The sequence below is a fragment of the Ostrea edulis genome, chromosome 6 (assembly GCF_947568905.1).
Source record: "Ostrea edulis chromosome 6, xbOstEdul1.1, whole genome shotgun sequence".
Classification (NCBI taxonomy): domain Eukaryota; kingdom Metazoa; phylum Mollusca; class Bivalvia; order Ostreida; family Ostreidae; genus Ostrea; species Ostrea edulis.
The window spans coordinates 87,562,464-87,577,870 of NC_079169.1; the positions used below are offsets into that span (position 1 = coordinate 87,562,464).

Sequence of the window (15,407 nt, forward strand, 5' to 3'; positions counted from 1 at the left end):
CCAAATCCTGATCAGGTAAACAGAGTTATCCGCAGTCAAAATCAGTGTGACAAGAACGGCTTAACAATCGGTATGAAACACGTCAGGCAGCATTTGACCCAATGCGAGGTTGTATTGACGACCTAGATCGTTATAACGACCATAGAATTTGCGAAATGCTGACTTCAATCGAGACTGTTGAAATCCCTGTACCATCAACTTGTTTGTCAGTAGCTTACCTCGATTTAAAAACTGACTATACCCAGAATAATAAAATATCTTTAGACAAATAAAATTAACGAAATAGTCTGCATTACGTTTCTTAAGTAAAGGTGTGAAACATTATTCTGTTTCTGGGTTTTTATATCCACAAATACAACTCATCAACGTAAGATATGTTAAAGTCATGGAAACGGAATTAAATATCTAAATCTGATGCTTTTTACCTTAAGCTGGTGGTGCCTCTAATTCAGCAAAATATTCTCGCAGGTCGTACAACTGCAAACAGTGAATGACTGGGAGAGTTACGGTATGCTCACAGGGGTATCTAAATACAAGTATTACTGCGACACATTGTATATACTGATTATCAACTAGAAATTATAGAATAATTCATCAAGAAAGTTACATGATTTTCATTTCTTCATGCTGTGTACTTCGAAATTAATGTCCTACATTCATCCAAATCCACATGCATTGTTATATTTTTCATTCCGTATTGAATTCGCCGTAAAACCTTTATTGCTCCTGTAAAGAAATCAAAATTGGGACCAAATTCCCCCAATATGTAATAATTATGATAAACAGTGTTATCATGTTTTCATGCAGTATACATTGATAATCTTCGTTTCCTTTCACCCAATGTCGTGTAGTCAAATCTTACGCCTACTAAATTAAACGTGATGATTGTAAGGTCTTCATCCACCTAGGAGATGTGAATGGTGTTCTTCTTTAGGTTCTACATTATAACCTTTCTCTCCGTCACTTTTTATCAAAATCGCAGCACTATATAAGTGCACCAACTTGGTTTCTCTACAGATTACAAATAATCAACCGTCCAAAATGAATATTCAGCTCCTCATCTTTCTCACAGCACTGACCACAGGTAAGTTTATTTGGATGCATATTCTATTCAAGTACTAAAGAATGGCAGAAACTGTTCTTTGATTTTAATCATTAGTGAATTTCATTTGAAGTACTCTACATTTTTCAAATATTCGGATTCTTGGAAAAGTTTCCTTTAGTTTCATTTGAGTTTCTGTTTCGGGAGGTGGGGTAGATGGTTTGTTTTCAGACCTACACATGTATGATTACATGATTTTAATCTTTGATTGAAGTATTCGCTGTTTGTCCCACTAACTGGCGTGCACACAATGACAGATGTTTCTTCCTCAGCAAAGACAACGAGACGCTTGCCGGAGCATTGGTAAACATTCATTTCTCTGTCCTTACCTACATTAAATCTACTCTAGAATCGTCATTCATGACATGTAACACAGATTGCAACAAATCTCAAAGCTGTAATTGATGACGTATAACACAGACTCTTCTTTTCCTTAAGAAACTCTGCCAAGCAATTGGTTCTCAGTATGGCAGGACTGCGTCTTTGGCCACAGTGGACGATGTCGCGACACAGAAATTTCTTGAAAACCCCGTCAAACAGTCTGGTTTGTGATTCCTCAATGTTTATTCCAAGAACAAATATTTCTATTTTAAAAAAATGTAATGTAATGCCCTTGTCAAAATGAAATATTTGAAATTCCTATTTAAATTCACTTACATATTTATAACTTAATCTACATATTAGGATACAATGGTTTCTACATCGGTTTAACTGATATCGTCGAAGAAGACACATTTGTTTGGATATCCTCCGGTAAAACTGCTACCTATACCAACTGGGGTACCATCCAGCCTAACAACAGATATGGAAACGAAAATTGTGTAGTCTTTCGAAATGAACCAGGCTATGTAATGACGTGGACAGATGATCCTTGCACCGATCTCAACAATTATATATGTGAAATGGCGTAGGTTTTATTCATTCTCTTCCATACCACTAGTTTCATTTTGATGGAAGTCACCTGAGCTTAAGAAATGGGCTTGCTTTTCTGATCGAAGTAGTCCGCTCATCATTCTAATTCTCTTTCGTTGGTATTTTATTTACTGTGTAAAAGGAATTTTCAGAATATTCTTCATTTCCTTTCTACAGACCACATTAGAAATTCAGACAAGCTAGGTACAACATGACCGCCGTTAAGGTCAATTCAGACCAAGGGAAATTTAAAGTGAAGTGGTAATAGGGTGATATTGAAGATGAAGCATTTAGATAAGATCCTTACAAATAAGAGGAGGGTGAAGTTGGTGTGTTAAAATAAGGATAAGATCAAATTGACGTATCAAGACGTCTACAAATTGAGAACAAGGGTTAGGTCATGAAAAGTTCGACTCAAATAATGATGGAAGGAAATGATAACATGCCTGTATTGGGGACATAAGTATAGCAGAAGTCTCATTACTGTATCAGTAGATTTAATCCAGTAACTGTGGTGACCATTGGACATTAAATTATCATTTTATTGAACATATATCGTGATTTTCTGTTCCATAAATTTAAATTGTTGAAATGACATAGTGTTTCCGCTATTCTGTGATTAATATCGTTCACCCAGATGTCGAAATTAGTCTTTATACTATGAATTTCATCAATTCTATTTGTTCTCTTGACATGTTGGTTGAATAATTTCCCAGTAGTATGTTAGATGATTAATATTTTAAACAACTAAATTAAGATCAATCTATATTACAGGCATCACGGTATACAAATGTGTACATTTGTTATCAAATTGCTTTAACATTTGTGAGGTGTTAGCCATTTTTCATATTTCTGATTTAATTCTCCCCAAAAAATAATCATTGAAGGCAGTATTTGCTCCGTGTACACTCCTGTAATATTACTGTTCTAGAACACTGAACGAAAGCTGGTTTTCACATCATATCTTTGACATTGTATCTTTTATGTTTGATTCTCTGGAGATCGTGACTTTCTTATATATATATATATATATATATATATATATATATATATATATATCAGTTGTGTGATAAATATACCAAAGTATATATAATTGCTGTGTTAATTCTATTGTTTTGTAGTGTTGCTGAGATTCACGTACGCCATGCTTTATAAAGACGTCCTTCCTCTAACTTGTATTCTGTGTTTTGAATGTGTTCAATAAACAATTAACAAATCAATTTATTTTTTCTTCTTCAAATCAATTCAGTACTTCTTTACAAAATGGCAAAGATTTAAGAGAAGCTGAGTTTGAAATATTGTTGTAGATTATTTTGAGCATTGGGTCAAGGGATGCTTACGATATATCTTGCGCTATATCTTGATCAGGTAAACAGAGTGATCCGTAGTCAAAATCAGTGTGCCAAAACGGCCTATGAATGGTGTCAAACAAGTCAGATAGTGTTCACTTTACCCACATATCGTAGTTGTAAATTAGATCGTTATAACGACAATACAATTGCGAAATGCTGACTTTAAACGAGATTATTGAAACCGCTACAACAAAAACCTACTTGTCAGTTGTCTGGCTCCATTTAAGAATTATCATACGCAGAACATGATCTTGTTTGTCGAACCAGTTGAAATACATAAATATCATATGCAGGTGATTTTGTAATATTCCTACATGATTACGGGAAGTTGCCCAACTATGTATTTTGTATTGCTTGTAGGAGTTATGAGATTGATCACTGTTCGTTATCTTCACCTTTCATAGAGAAGCTGAAGTCATCTCGTTTGTTGAGTTGTTACATTGCTGTTTCCAATCAACTTCAATAAAATATCCAAGTGGAAGCAGACGTAGAAGACTTTGTTGTGCTTCTTATTTCGAATTTACTGGGATAAATATATCCAATCAACATATGAATGAAAATGAGTATCATTAATAGATAAAACGTCGTCGATTTGTCTAAATGTGGAGTTGAAGGTCACAGCGATATGTTTTCTTCTCATGAAGAAGCTTTTGGATAGATTTGCCTTGTAAGAATGCAGAAACATGTCCGCTAGTGAAGGAGTACAATTCGTACCCATAGGAATTCCAACAGAGTGTTGGAAGACCTAGTAACCAAAGACTACTTAGATACTGTCAACGAGGAACTCCAGCATATTCTTGATACATATATCAACTTCAGAGTACCTGTGCGTAGAATCAGAGTAGCATTAAACAAAGTAATTTTTAGGAAACTGATCACAAGATATAAATATTTCCGTGTTCCATTTTTATTGACGACGCACTGTTTATGATGCCAAAGACCTCATTCTTTAATTTATTGTGAGGAATGGTGTAAAGTGTTGAAATGTCACTTTTCAATGTTATTGATTTGGGAAAATCTTTGTTATTTTAGGTTTGCTAAACGTTCCTTCAAATTTATTTAGAATCTGTATTTGATATACGAGTATTACACTTCTCGAATATGTTGTGGCACATTTATTTTCCTCTTCACAGCAGTTAAAATGTATACTGAGGAGCTAAGTTAAGATATATATATATATATATATATATATATATATATATATATATATATATACATACATACATACATACATATATATATACATACATATATATATACATATAGATATATAAGCAGTAAGTACTAACAACACCCGATACCTAAAAGTGTCGGCTCCACAACATGGATACAAGGTCAAATACAAAATATTTTGCTTTACAAAAAAGTGTTTATATATATATACATACCCGATCATGGTACAAACTCTCTAAACCATAGTCAGTAAACACGCTTTACAACGTAACCACCACCATTTTTATCACTCAGTACAATAGTGTATCACTCTTCTCACCAATGTAGTTTATCGATACTTGTTTTTGTGTGTTATTTGTTTGTGTAATTTATGTCTCTTGATAAAGACGCGGGTTGCGTCGAAAATTTGAGTTTTAAATAACCAACAGTGTCGTGGCCTTTTCAGTGCTTTTATATATATATATATATATATATATATATATATATATATATATATATATTGATATTGCACAAAATGTCTATGGTATAGGAAATAAGTAAAAAAAATTATATCCAACGATGACTAAATACAAATGATGCTGTCTTGTCAGGATATAGGGCTCACGTCGGGTGTGACCAGTCGACAGAGGATGCTTAATCCTCCTAGGCACCTGATCCCACGTCTGGTGTATGCAGGGGTTCGTGTTTGCCCAACTATCTATTTTGTATTGCTTGTAGGGGTTATGAGATTGTTCACTGTTCGTATATATATATATATATATATATATATATATATATATATATATAAAGTAAACATCTTTTGTCGACCGGTCACAACCGCCGTTAGCGGCCTAGCAATCGGTATGAAACACGTCAGACAGTATTTGACCCAATGATAGATTGTGTTGTCGAATTAGATCGTTATAGTGACCATAGAATTTGCAAAATGCTGACTTCAATCGAGAATGGTGAAATCTTGTACCATCAAATTGTTTGTCAGTAGCTTGCCTTGATTTAAAAAACTGACTATACGCAGAACAAGGTCTTGTGTATCGAATCGGTTGAGGGATATAAACACCATATACAGGTGATAATAGAATATTGCTACATAACAATGGGAAGTTGACGATGGAGAAGCTGAAATCATTACGCTTGTCATACAGTTGAATTGTCACTTTGCCATTAATATCTACTATGAATGAGAGTTATTATTGTTAATAAACAAAACATCGTCGACATATCTAAATGTCGAATTGAAGGCCATAGCAAGATATTTTTTCTTTTCACGTAGAAGTTTTTGAATAAATTCTGCTTGATATGAATATAGAAACATGAATGCTAACAAAGGAGCACAATTCGTGCCCATGGGAATTCCAACAGAGTGATGGAAGACTGATCACCAAATTTATGGTAAGGAATGGTCGTTTATAGTGTTGAAAAGTCATATGTTTTGATGTTATTGATTTGGGAAAATTTTGCGATTTCAAGTTTACTAAAAGTTCTTTTGAATTGTATAGAATCCACATTTGATTAACACCACTTCTGGCATATGTAATCGCACAGTAAGTTTGAAGTTTTTCCTTCACAGCTGTTAATATTTTCTTGAGGAATAAAGTTAGGGGCTTGGTAGAGCAATTACTAGATCCAGTAATGTGTCTTTGTTCGTAAGGGTTTTTATGTAGTTTAGGAATCCAATATAGGTACGGTAACTCATATTTATTTACCCATTGACTGGGATATCAAATGTGTCTAAAACTGAAGCATGGTTTTGAAGAATTTTCTCTTTTGGAAGAGCAGTTGGAGTATAAGTACGAATACCAAAAATGGAATTAATGCCAAGTTCGTTTAAAATACCGTTGTAATAATGAGCCTTACAAACAAAGACAATGTTGTTACTAGCTTTGTCAGATGGAACAAAAACATATTTCTCATGTAACCTATCTAATTATTTTATCACTTCTGGTTTACTAAACACAGAAGGATAGATGATACGTACTTTTGACTTAATCAGTCTAATGCGGGATTTTAATATTCTTATGGCTTTTAACCCATTTTGACAATGCATCAAGTTCTTCTTCATATTTAGCCCATCGTCTGGTATAATTTTCGACAGAATTCATAATAGAGATGAAGTTATGTCGCCAATTAAAGGACCGAGGTTCTCTGTATTTAGGATCTTTTAGAATAAAGGATTTGAGGTCCTCATATTCAACTATATCAACATCACTAGTGATGACATATCCAGCTGGACAATAGTTGAAAGAAGATGAACAAGAATAAGTTGGTAGATTACGTATAAGATGGTCTGTATCTAAGCACTGCAAAGTTTGTTTATAATTAAAAAGTTTGGATGCAATAATAGAAGTATAGCTGTAGAAAATACAGGGTGTAGACGTGAACCTGAAATAAGTTGGAATACACGACTGAACCCTTTTATGATGAAGAATGTTGCTTATGTTGACGGCATATATTTCTTTGTTTGTAAATTTGAGTTTAAGGAACTGGCGGCATGATTTGGAAGGATATCATTCATAACCCGTGCTGGTTTAAAGAGCCTGTGATAGGCAACATCCATAATCGTGGAGTTCAGTCTGTATTCAGGTGTTGAAAAATCCAAGTATAGACTAGCTGTAGCTTCTTCAAACAACGTATGTAAAACTCTCAATGGAACAGAGTAAAGTTTTGTACGAATATGATGTGGACCTAATTGTCTGCTGATGTAAGGCAAATGTGAATCATATGTGACATCATTTATGCTTGGTCTTTTATATGAACGATGTCCATGATTACGTTTCTGTCTTTGAGTATTTAGAAAGAGTCCCATCACATTCACGTTATTTCCTTGTGGACTAGTTAAATTTCCCACATCATATACATTATCATTGCATGCATATGGAAATGCAGTGACTAGGGTCCTGATCCAGTGATCTTCTCGTTGTCTACGAAAAGGGGTGCCTAATGTTGGATTGTTTGTGTGATGGTAAATGTTTTCCAAAATCCTTACCCTCATGGACAAAATGAAGTGGTCCGGTGCATTGAAATGCTTGTAAAGAAGTTGGTTACCACCATAATTTATAGGAAATATGTGTCCCGATATTCTTTTATTAAGTGAATCCTTGGTTTCTTCCACATGATTTAAGCCACACAGGTTACACATAATGGCATGGAAAACGTTAAAAGATTTACAAGTCAAATTATCAAACGTTTTGGTACAGAGACTACGTCCAGTGAGGTTACTACTAAATGAATTTTTTGCAGAACATTTTGAGATCGAGAGCATGGGATCTGAAAAGGAATTATCAAAAATATCTCTTAAAGACCCAAATATAATACCCTGCGGTTTCTTCACGGATGACTGAATGTGGGCGGAGCTCATCTATGGTCATTGTTATTTACGTAAAATTTACATGGCCAAAATATCAAGGTGTCATGTATACTTTTGATATACACAGGACATGTGTCAGGGGCGTCTGCAGAGTTTCTCTGGTGATAGTGTTTGTATCTATAACGGTAGCTGATACAGTCTACACCCACCACCCCTATTTTCCTCTCTCTTCCTCTCTCTCTCTCTCTCTCTCTCTCTCTCTCTCTCTCTCTCTCTCATTTATTTGCTGACTGAATAAATTATTTTATAAACATAGATCTATCATTAAATGATAATATAAATTATTTCAGTAAGTTACAAGTTTTAGAATTTAATGTGCAAAGTGTTGTTTGATTTCTGATTGTGTAATTTATAATACATGCATATAGTGGAGAAAAGAATACAATTATATTAAAATTGCATTGTTAATAATTGCAAGAAAATAGCAGTTGTTGAGAGGTCCATGCTATCAAAACTCTGGTATACTGGGCTTCCTCAAGATCTAAAGAATGCCTGTACTAATTGACTGTTATTGCTATCAAAACACCTATCTGAGGTCCCTCTAGAACAGTCTCTGCAGATGTCACTCCAACTGAGATCTATTGTTAAATGTTTGAATGACAGGCGACTTACCATTTGGGGGTGTTAACTTAAAACTGGGTTTGTAAAGGAACATAACGGTCTTTAATTTGGGTATAAGAATTTTGGTTTCTGTACCAAAGCTGACAATTTGACGATTGTACATAAGACAAATCTTTGATATCTCGAAGGATAATCCGAGGGTCACCAACCGATCTGTAAGAGCCTGATTATGTTATATCCCCTGTACCCCACAACTTTGCAGGTCACAGAGAAAATTCAAGAACTTCTGCAAAATATGGGACTTGGATAGAATCATTATTTGTGAGCCCAGAGCTATGGATCTTGTGCAACATACTAAATAGTTAATTTCATGGAAAACAAGTACACATACCCCTGTATTACATGCCATTTTTAAAGACAGTAATATTGCATAATTATAGAGGAAATGTCATTGTGCATTGTTATATTTCTTTGATATATCAAAATCAGTAAACAATTGAAAATGAAAATAGTAATTTTATAACTTTAATCAATATGTTTGAATTTGTCTTGCAAATCAAACTTTAAGTATATGTTGGTAAACTTTTCTCGAGTACCAAGAGATTTGATGCCGAGGGACCAAATCGAGTGGCCAGAGAAAAGTTTAACAACATACTTAGTACATATTTCACACGAGAAATGAGAATTCTTTGTGGTCTCTATTTAATTTATTTTACCCTGCCGTATTTTTCATCCTTTAATCAAGATCATCAGCATTTATTTTGATTGGTCCAATTTTGTTTTGGTGGGGTTTGATAATTTCTGCCCTAAAGGGGGGGGGGGTTACCTGTATTTAACAGCCAGGTGAGGGTGCATATTGTGTAGTTTTCAAGTGTTATTAGGTTTTTCGTACACATCCAATATATCTTCATCCATGTTTCAAGAGTGTCCACCACGTATTTTCAAATAAATAAGCTAAAGACTTACTAAAACTATTGTTTTGAACATTTTCGGATGATAGATTACTGGATGTATCGCTTTATGATTGAAGTCCGATGGTGAGTACACATCCTATACCATTTTTATGAAGTGTTAGTGATGGAGCAGAACAGATACCTGAGAGAGAGAGAGAGAGAGAGAGAGAGAGAGAGAGAGAGAGAGAGCAAATACAGCATGTCTGTTCTCTTGTTTCTTTTGGTCTCCGAAGCTCCCCTAATGTTTGTATTTTTGTTTTAATATTCAATGTTCTATACCAAGTCTGGTACATATGTAACTGATACACCGTAATCAGAAAGCGCGACTCCCTTCCTAAATTCTTACCAATCATCGATAATTATTGGTCTAATAATTAGAAATAGAGGCACGGTTACCCAACCATGAAGCTTTGACTGGGGGTGTACCAAGATATTTGGTACACGCAAAAATCTTTTTTTCGAGGTGTCAAACATGCACTAATTAAACATTTCACATCATGGATGACTATGAACATTATATTTTGTTAAAAGTTTTCATAGATACAATTAATTGATACTTTATTCTCATAAATATACAGTCATACAGTACAGAAAGAAAATTGTCTTCATGGGAATAATTGCCACCACCCCCCAAACATATATATATATATATATATATATATATATATATATATATATATATTTGTCGAAATGCGCATCTGGTCCATCAAAATTGGTACCGTATAAGTTTTACATTATGACCCCTGGGTCGAGGCCTCTGCTGGCGGACTGTTAATCCCCGAGGGTCTCTACAGCCCAGTAGCTAAGTACTTCGTTACTAGCTTGAAAATACGGATGTATATTTAATTGCTGTTATAAAATTTAGAAATTCATTTCAAAATTAAGGATTATTTCCCTCATGCATAGCTCTTATCCTTTGACGAATTTGGCTCCACTTGTTTGGCACGCTGTTTTTAGCTATATTTAGATCTGAAGAGACATTATTTGTCGAAATGCGCATCTGGTGCATCAAAATTGGTACCGTATAAGTTTTACATGATGACCCCTGGGTCGAGGCATCTGCTGGTGGACTGTTAGTCCCCGAGGGTCTCTACAGCCCAGTAGCTAAGTACTTCGTTACTAGCTTGAAAATACGGATGTATATTTAATTCCTGTTATAAAATTTAGAAATTCATTTCAAAATTAAGGATTATCTCCCTCATGCATAGCTCTTATCCTTGGACGAATTTGGCTCCACTTTTTTGGCAACTGTTTTTGGCTATATTTAGCTCTAATACTTCATAGTTATTTCGGATTTCAAACATTTCGGTTGAGCATCACTGAAGAGACATTATTTGTCGAAATCCGCATCTGGTGCATCAAAATTGATACCGTATAAGTTTTACATATAAAACACTTTTTTGTAAAGCAAAATGTTTTGTATTTGATCTTGTATCCATGTTGTGGAGCCGACACTTTCAGGTATCGGGTGTTGTTAGAACTTAGTGCTTATATATATTTATATCTTAACTTAGCTCTTCAGTATACATTTTAACTGCTGTGAAGAGGAAAATAAATGTGCCACAACATATTCGAGAAGTGTAATACTCGTATATCAAATATGGATTCTAAATAAATTTGAAGGAACGTTTAGCAAACCTAAAATAACAAAGATTTTCCCAAATCAATAACATTGAAAAGTGACATTTCAACACTTTACACCATTCCTCACAATAAATTAAAGAATGAGGTCTTTGGCATCATAAACAGTGCGTCGTCAATAAAAATGGAACACGGAAATATTTATATCTTGTGATCAGTTTCCTAAAAATTACTTTGTTTAATGCTACTCTGATTCTACGCACAGGTACTCTGAAGTTGATATATGTATCAAGAATATGCTGGAGTTCCTCGTTGACAGTATCTAAGTAGTCTTTGGTTACTAGGTCTTCCAACACTCTGTTGGAATTCCTATGGGTACGAATTGTACTCCTTCACTAGCGGACATGTTTCTGCATTCTTATAAGGCAAATCTATCCAAAAGCTTCTACATGAGAAGAAAACATATCGCTGTGACCTTCAACTCCACATTTAGACAAATCGACGACGTTTTATCTATTAATGATACTCATTTTCATTCATATGTTGATTGGATATATTTATCCCAGTGAATTCGAAATAAGAAACACAACAAAGTCTTCTACGTCTGCTTCCACTTGGATATTTTATTGGAAACAGCAATGAAACAACTCAATTGCAACAAACGAGATGACTTCAGCTTCTCTATCGTCAACTTCCCGTAATCATGTAGCAATATTACAAAATCACCTGCATATGATATTTGTATTTCAACTGGTTCGATAAACAAGAGCATCTTCTGCGTATGATAATTCTTAAATGGAGCCAGACTATTGATAAATAAGTTTTTGTTATAGCGGTTTCAATAATCTCGTTTAAAGTCAGCATTTCGCAATTGTATTGTCGTTATAACGATCTAATTTACAACTACGATATGTTGGTAAAATGAACACTATCTGACTTGTTTGACACCATTCTTAGGCCGTTTTGACACACTGATTTTGAAGACGAATCACTCTGTTTACCTGATCAAGATATATCGTAAGTATCCCTTGCCCCAATGCTCAAAATAATCTACAACAATATTTCAAACTTCTCTACCATTCCATAACATTCAGCTTCTCTTAAATCTTTGCCATTTTGTAAAGAAATATTGAATTGATTTGAAGAAAAAAATGAATTGATTTGTTAATTGTTTATTGAAAACATTCATAACACAGAATACAAGTTAGAGTAAGGACATCTTTATACAGCATGGCGTACGTGAATCTCAGCAACACTACAAAACAATAGAATTAACACAGCAATTATATATACTTTGGTATATTTATCACACAACTGATCTATATATATATATGTCAGAAAGTCACGATCTCCAGAGAATCAAACATAAAAGATACAATGTTAAAGATATGTTCTGAAAACCAGCTTTCATTCAGTGTTCTAGAACAGTAATATTACAGGAGTGTACACGGAGCAAATACTGCCTTCAATGATTATTTTGTTGGGAGAATTAAATCAGAAATATGAAAAATGGCTAACACCTCACAAATGTTAAAGCAATTTGATAACAAATGTACACATTTGTATACCGTGATGCCTGTAATATAGATTGATCTTAATTTAGTTGTTTAAAATATTAATCATCTTTACATACTACTGGGAAATTATTGAACCAACATGTCAAGAGAACAAATAGAATTGATGAAATTCATAGTATAAAGACTAATTTCGACATCTGGGTGAACGATATTAATCACAGAATAGCGGTAACACTATGTCATTGCAGCAATTTAAATTTATGGAACAGAAAATCACGATATATGTTCAATAAAATGATAATTTAATGTCCAATGGTCACCACAGTTACTGGATTAAATCTACTGATACAGTAATGAGACTTATGCTATACTTATGTCCACGATACAGGCATGTTATCATTTCCTTCCATCATTATTTGAGTCGAAATTTTCATGACCCAACCCTTTTGTTCTCAATTTGTAGACGTCTTGATATGTCAATTTGACCTTACCCTTATTTTAACACACCAACTTCACCCTCCTCTTATTTGTAAGGATCTTATCTAAATGCTTCATCTTCAATATCACCCTATTACCATTTCAATTTAAATCTCCCTTGGTCTGAATTTACCTTAACGGCGGTCATGTTGTACCTAGCTTGCTTAAATTTCTAATGTGGTCTGTAGAGAGGAAATGAAGAATATTCTGAAAATTCCTTCTACACAGTAAATAAAATACCAACGAAAGAGAATTAGAATGATGATGGGAATTCTTCGATCAGAAAAGCAAGCCCATGTCTTAAGCTCAGGTGACTTCCATCAAAATGAAACTAGTGATATGGAAGAGAATGAATAAAACCTACGCCATTTCACATATATAATTGTTGAGATCGGTGCAAGGATCATCTGTCCACGTCATTACATAGCCTGGTTCATTTCGAAAGACCACACAATTTTCGTTTCCATATCTGTTGTTAGGCTGGATGGTACCCCAGTTGGTATAGGTAGCAGTTTTACCGGAGGATATCCAAACAAATGTGTCTTCTTCGACGATATCAGTTAAACCGATGTAGAAACCATGGTATCCTAATATGTAGACAAAGTTATCAATATGTTAGTGAATTCAAATAGGAATATCAAATATTTCATTGTGACAAGGGTATTCATTTACATTCTTTTTAAATAGAAATATTTGATCTTGGAATAAACATTGAGGAATCACAAACCAGACTGTTTGACGGGGTTTTCAAGAAATTTCTGTGTCGCGACATCGTCCACTGTGGCCAAAGACGCAGTCCTGCCATACTGAGAACCAATTGCTTGGCAGAGTTTCTTTGGGAAAAGAAGAGAGTCTGTGTTATTCGTCATCACTTACAGCTTTGAGATTTGTTGCAATCTGTGTTACATGTCATGAATGACGATTCTAGAGTAGATTTAATGTATGTAAGGACAGAGAAATGAATGTTTACCAATGCTCCGGCAAGCGTCTCGTTGTCTTTGCTGAGGAAAAAGCATCTGTCATTGTGTGCACTCCAGTTAGTGGGACAAACAGCGAATACTTCAATCAAAGATTAAAATCATGTAATCATACATGTGTATGTCTGAAAACAAACCATCTACCCCACCTCCCGAAACAGAAACTCAAATGAAACTAAAGGAAACTTTTCCAAGAATCCGAATATTTGAAAAATGTAGAGTACATGTACTTCAAATGAAATTCACAAATGATTAAAATCAAAGAACAGTTTCTGCCATTCTTTAGTACTTGAATAGAATATGCATCCAAATAAACTTACCTGTGGTCAGTGCTGTGAGAAAGATGAGGAGCTGAATATTCATTTTGGACGGTTGATTATTTGTAATCTGTAGAGAAACCAAGTTGGTGCACTTATATAGTGCTGCGATTTTGATAAGAAGTCACGGAGAGAAAGGTTACAATGTAGAACCTAAAGAAGAACACCATTCACATCTCCTAGGTGGATGAAGACCTTACAATCATCACGTTTAATTTAGTAGGCGTAAGATTTGACTAGACGACATTAGGTGAAAGGAAACGAAGATTATCAATATATACTGCATGAAAACATGATAACACTGTTTATCATAATTATTACATATTGGGGGAATTTGGTCCCAATTTTGATTTCTTTACAGGAGCAATAAAGGTTTTACGGCGAATTCAATACGGAATGAAAAATATAACAATGCATGTGGGTTCAGATGAATGTAGGACATTAATTTCGAAGTACACAGCATGAAGAAATGAAAATCATGTAACTTTCTTGTTGAATTATTTTATAATTTCTAGTTGATAATCAGTAATACTTGTATTTAGATACCTCTGTGAGCATACTGTAGCTCTCGCAGTCATTCACTGTTTGCAGTTGTACGTCCTGCTAGAATATTTTGCTGAATTAGAGGCACCACCAGCTGAAGGCAAAAAGCATCAGATTTGGGGTTTTTAATTCCGTTTCCATGACTTTAACATATCCTACGTTGATGAGTTGTATTTGTGGATATAAAAAACCGTGAAACAGAATAATGTTTCGCACCTTTACTTAAGAAACGTAATGCAGACTATTTCGTTAATTTTATTTGTCTAAAGATATTTTATTTGCACTACTCTACATGGTATAAATTGGTATTTTTTAAAACAAATTTACTAGTGCACCATTTGCTTTGTACGTGGGTGAAAGTCGGTGAACCAAATCACGAAAACTAGAATATACATGTATGATATTTCAGTTTCCACTAACGAGAAAGAATTGCATATTTAGATAATCTGAAACGTACATCACGTATAGGTAGTGGACATGACGTCTTGACAATGTTCTACATTGTGATCTTTCTCCGTCAACACAGTCCTGTTTGATTATGTTCTATTTCCTTACCTTTCTTCACGAACCTAAAATCT

The 15,407-nt window shown here is 34.3% G+C and overlaps 2 protein-coding genes across 2 annotated transcripts; one reads left to right on the forward strand and one right to left on the reverse strand.

Annotated features, from left to right (window-relative positions):
- Positions 1-989: 989 nt before the first annotated feature.
- Positions 990-3,234, forward strand: LOC130047445 (alpha-N-acetylgalactosamine-specific lectin-like). Its single transcript, XM_056142519.1, has 5 exons — positions 990-1,084; positions 1,317-1,405; positions 1,541-1,646; positions 1,787-2,009; positions 3,136-3,234. Exons 1-5 carry the CDS (start codon positions 1,042-1,044, stop codon positions 3,167-3,169), a joined length of 495 nt encoding a protein of 164 aa, XP_055998494.1. The 5' UTR covers positions 990-1,041; the 3' UTR covers positions 3,170-3,234.
- Positions 3,235-12,154: 8,920 nt separating this feature from the next.
- LOC130047444 (alpha-N-acetylgalactosamine-specific lectin-like) lies at positions 12,155-14,397 on the reverse strand. The gene is made up of 5 exons (XM_056142518.1): positions 14,290-14,397; positions 13,963-14,051; positions 13,720-13,825; positions 13,357-13,579; positions 12,155-12,253 (listed from the first exon to the last, which is right to left on the reverse strand). The coding sequence occupies exons 1-5, from the start codon at positions 14,330-14,332 to the stop codon at positions 12,220-12,222; spliced, it is 495 nt and encodes a 164-aa protein (XP_055998493.1). The 5' UTR covers positions 14,333-14,397; the 3' UTR covers positions 12,155-12,219.
- Between the last annotated feature and the right edge of the window lie 1,010 nt (positions 14,398-15,407).

Bases quoted from the DNA above. Each gene is read 5' to 3' on its own strand.
- LOC130047445 (XM_056142519.1), top strand. From the start codon at position 1,042: ATGAATATTCAGCTCCTCATCTTTCTCACAGCACTGACCACAG. The intron at 1,085-1,316 runs GTAAGTTTATTT...CTTTGATTGAAG, and splicing joins TCTCACAGCACTGACCACAG to TATTCGCTGTTTGTCCCACT. The intron at 1,406-1,540 runs GTAAACATTCAT...CTTTTCCTTAAG, and splicing joins AGACGCTTGCCGGAGCATTG to AAACTCTGCCAAGCAATTGG.
- LOC130047444 (XM_056142518.1), bottom strand. From the start codon at position 14,332: ATGAATATTCAGCTCCTCATCTTTCTCACAGCACTGACCACAG. The intron at 13,826-13,962 runs GTAAACATTCAT...CTTTTCCCAAAG, and splicing joins AGACGCTTGCCGGAGCATTG to AAACTCTGCCAAGCAATTGG. The intron at 13,580-13,719 runs GTTTGTGATTCC...TCTACATATTAG, and splicing joins AAACCCCGTCAAACAGTCTG to GATACCATGGTTTCTACATC.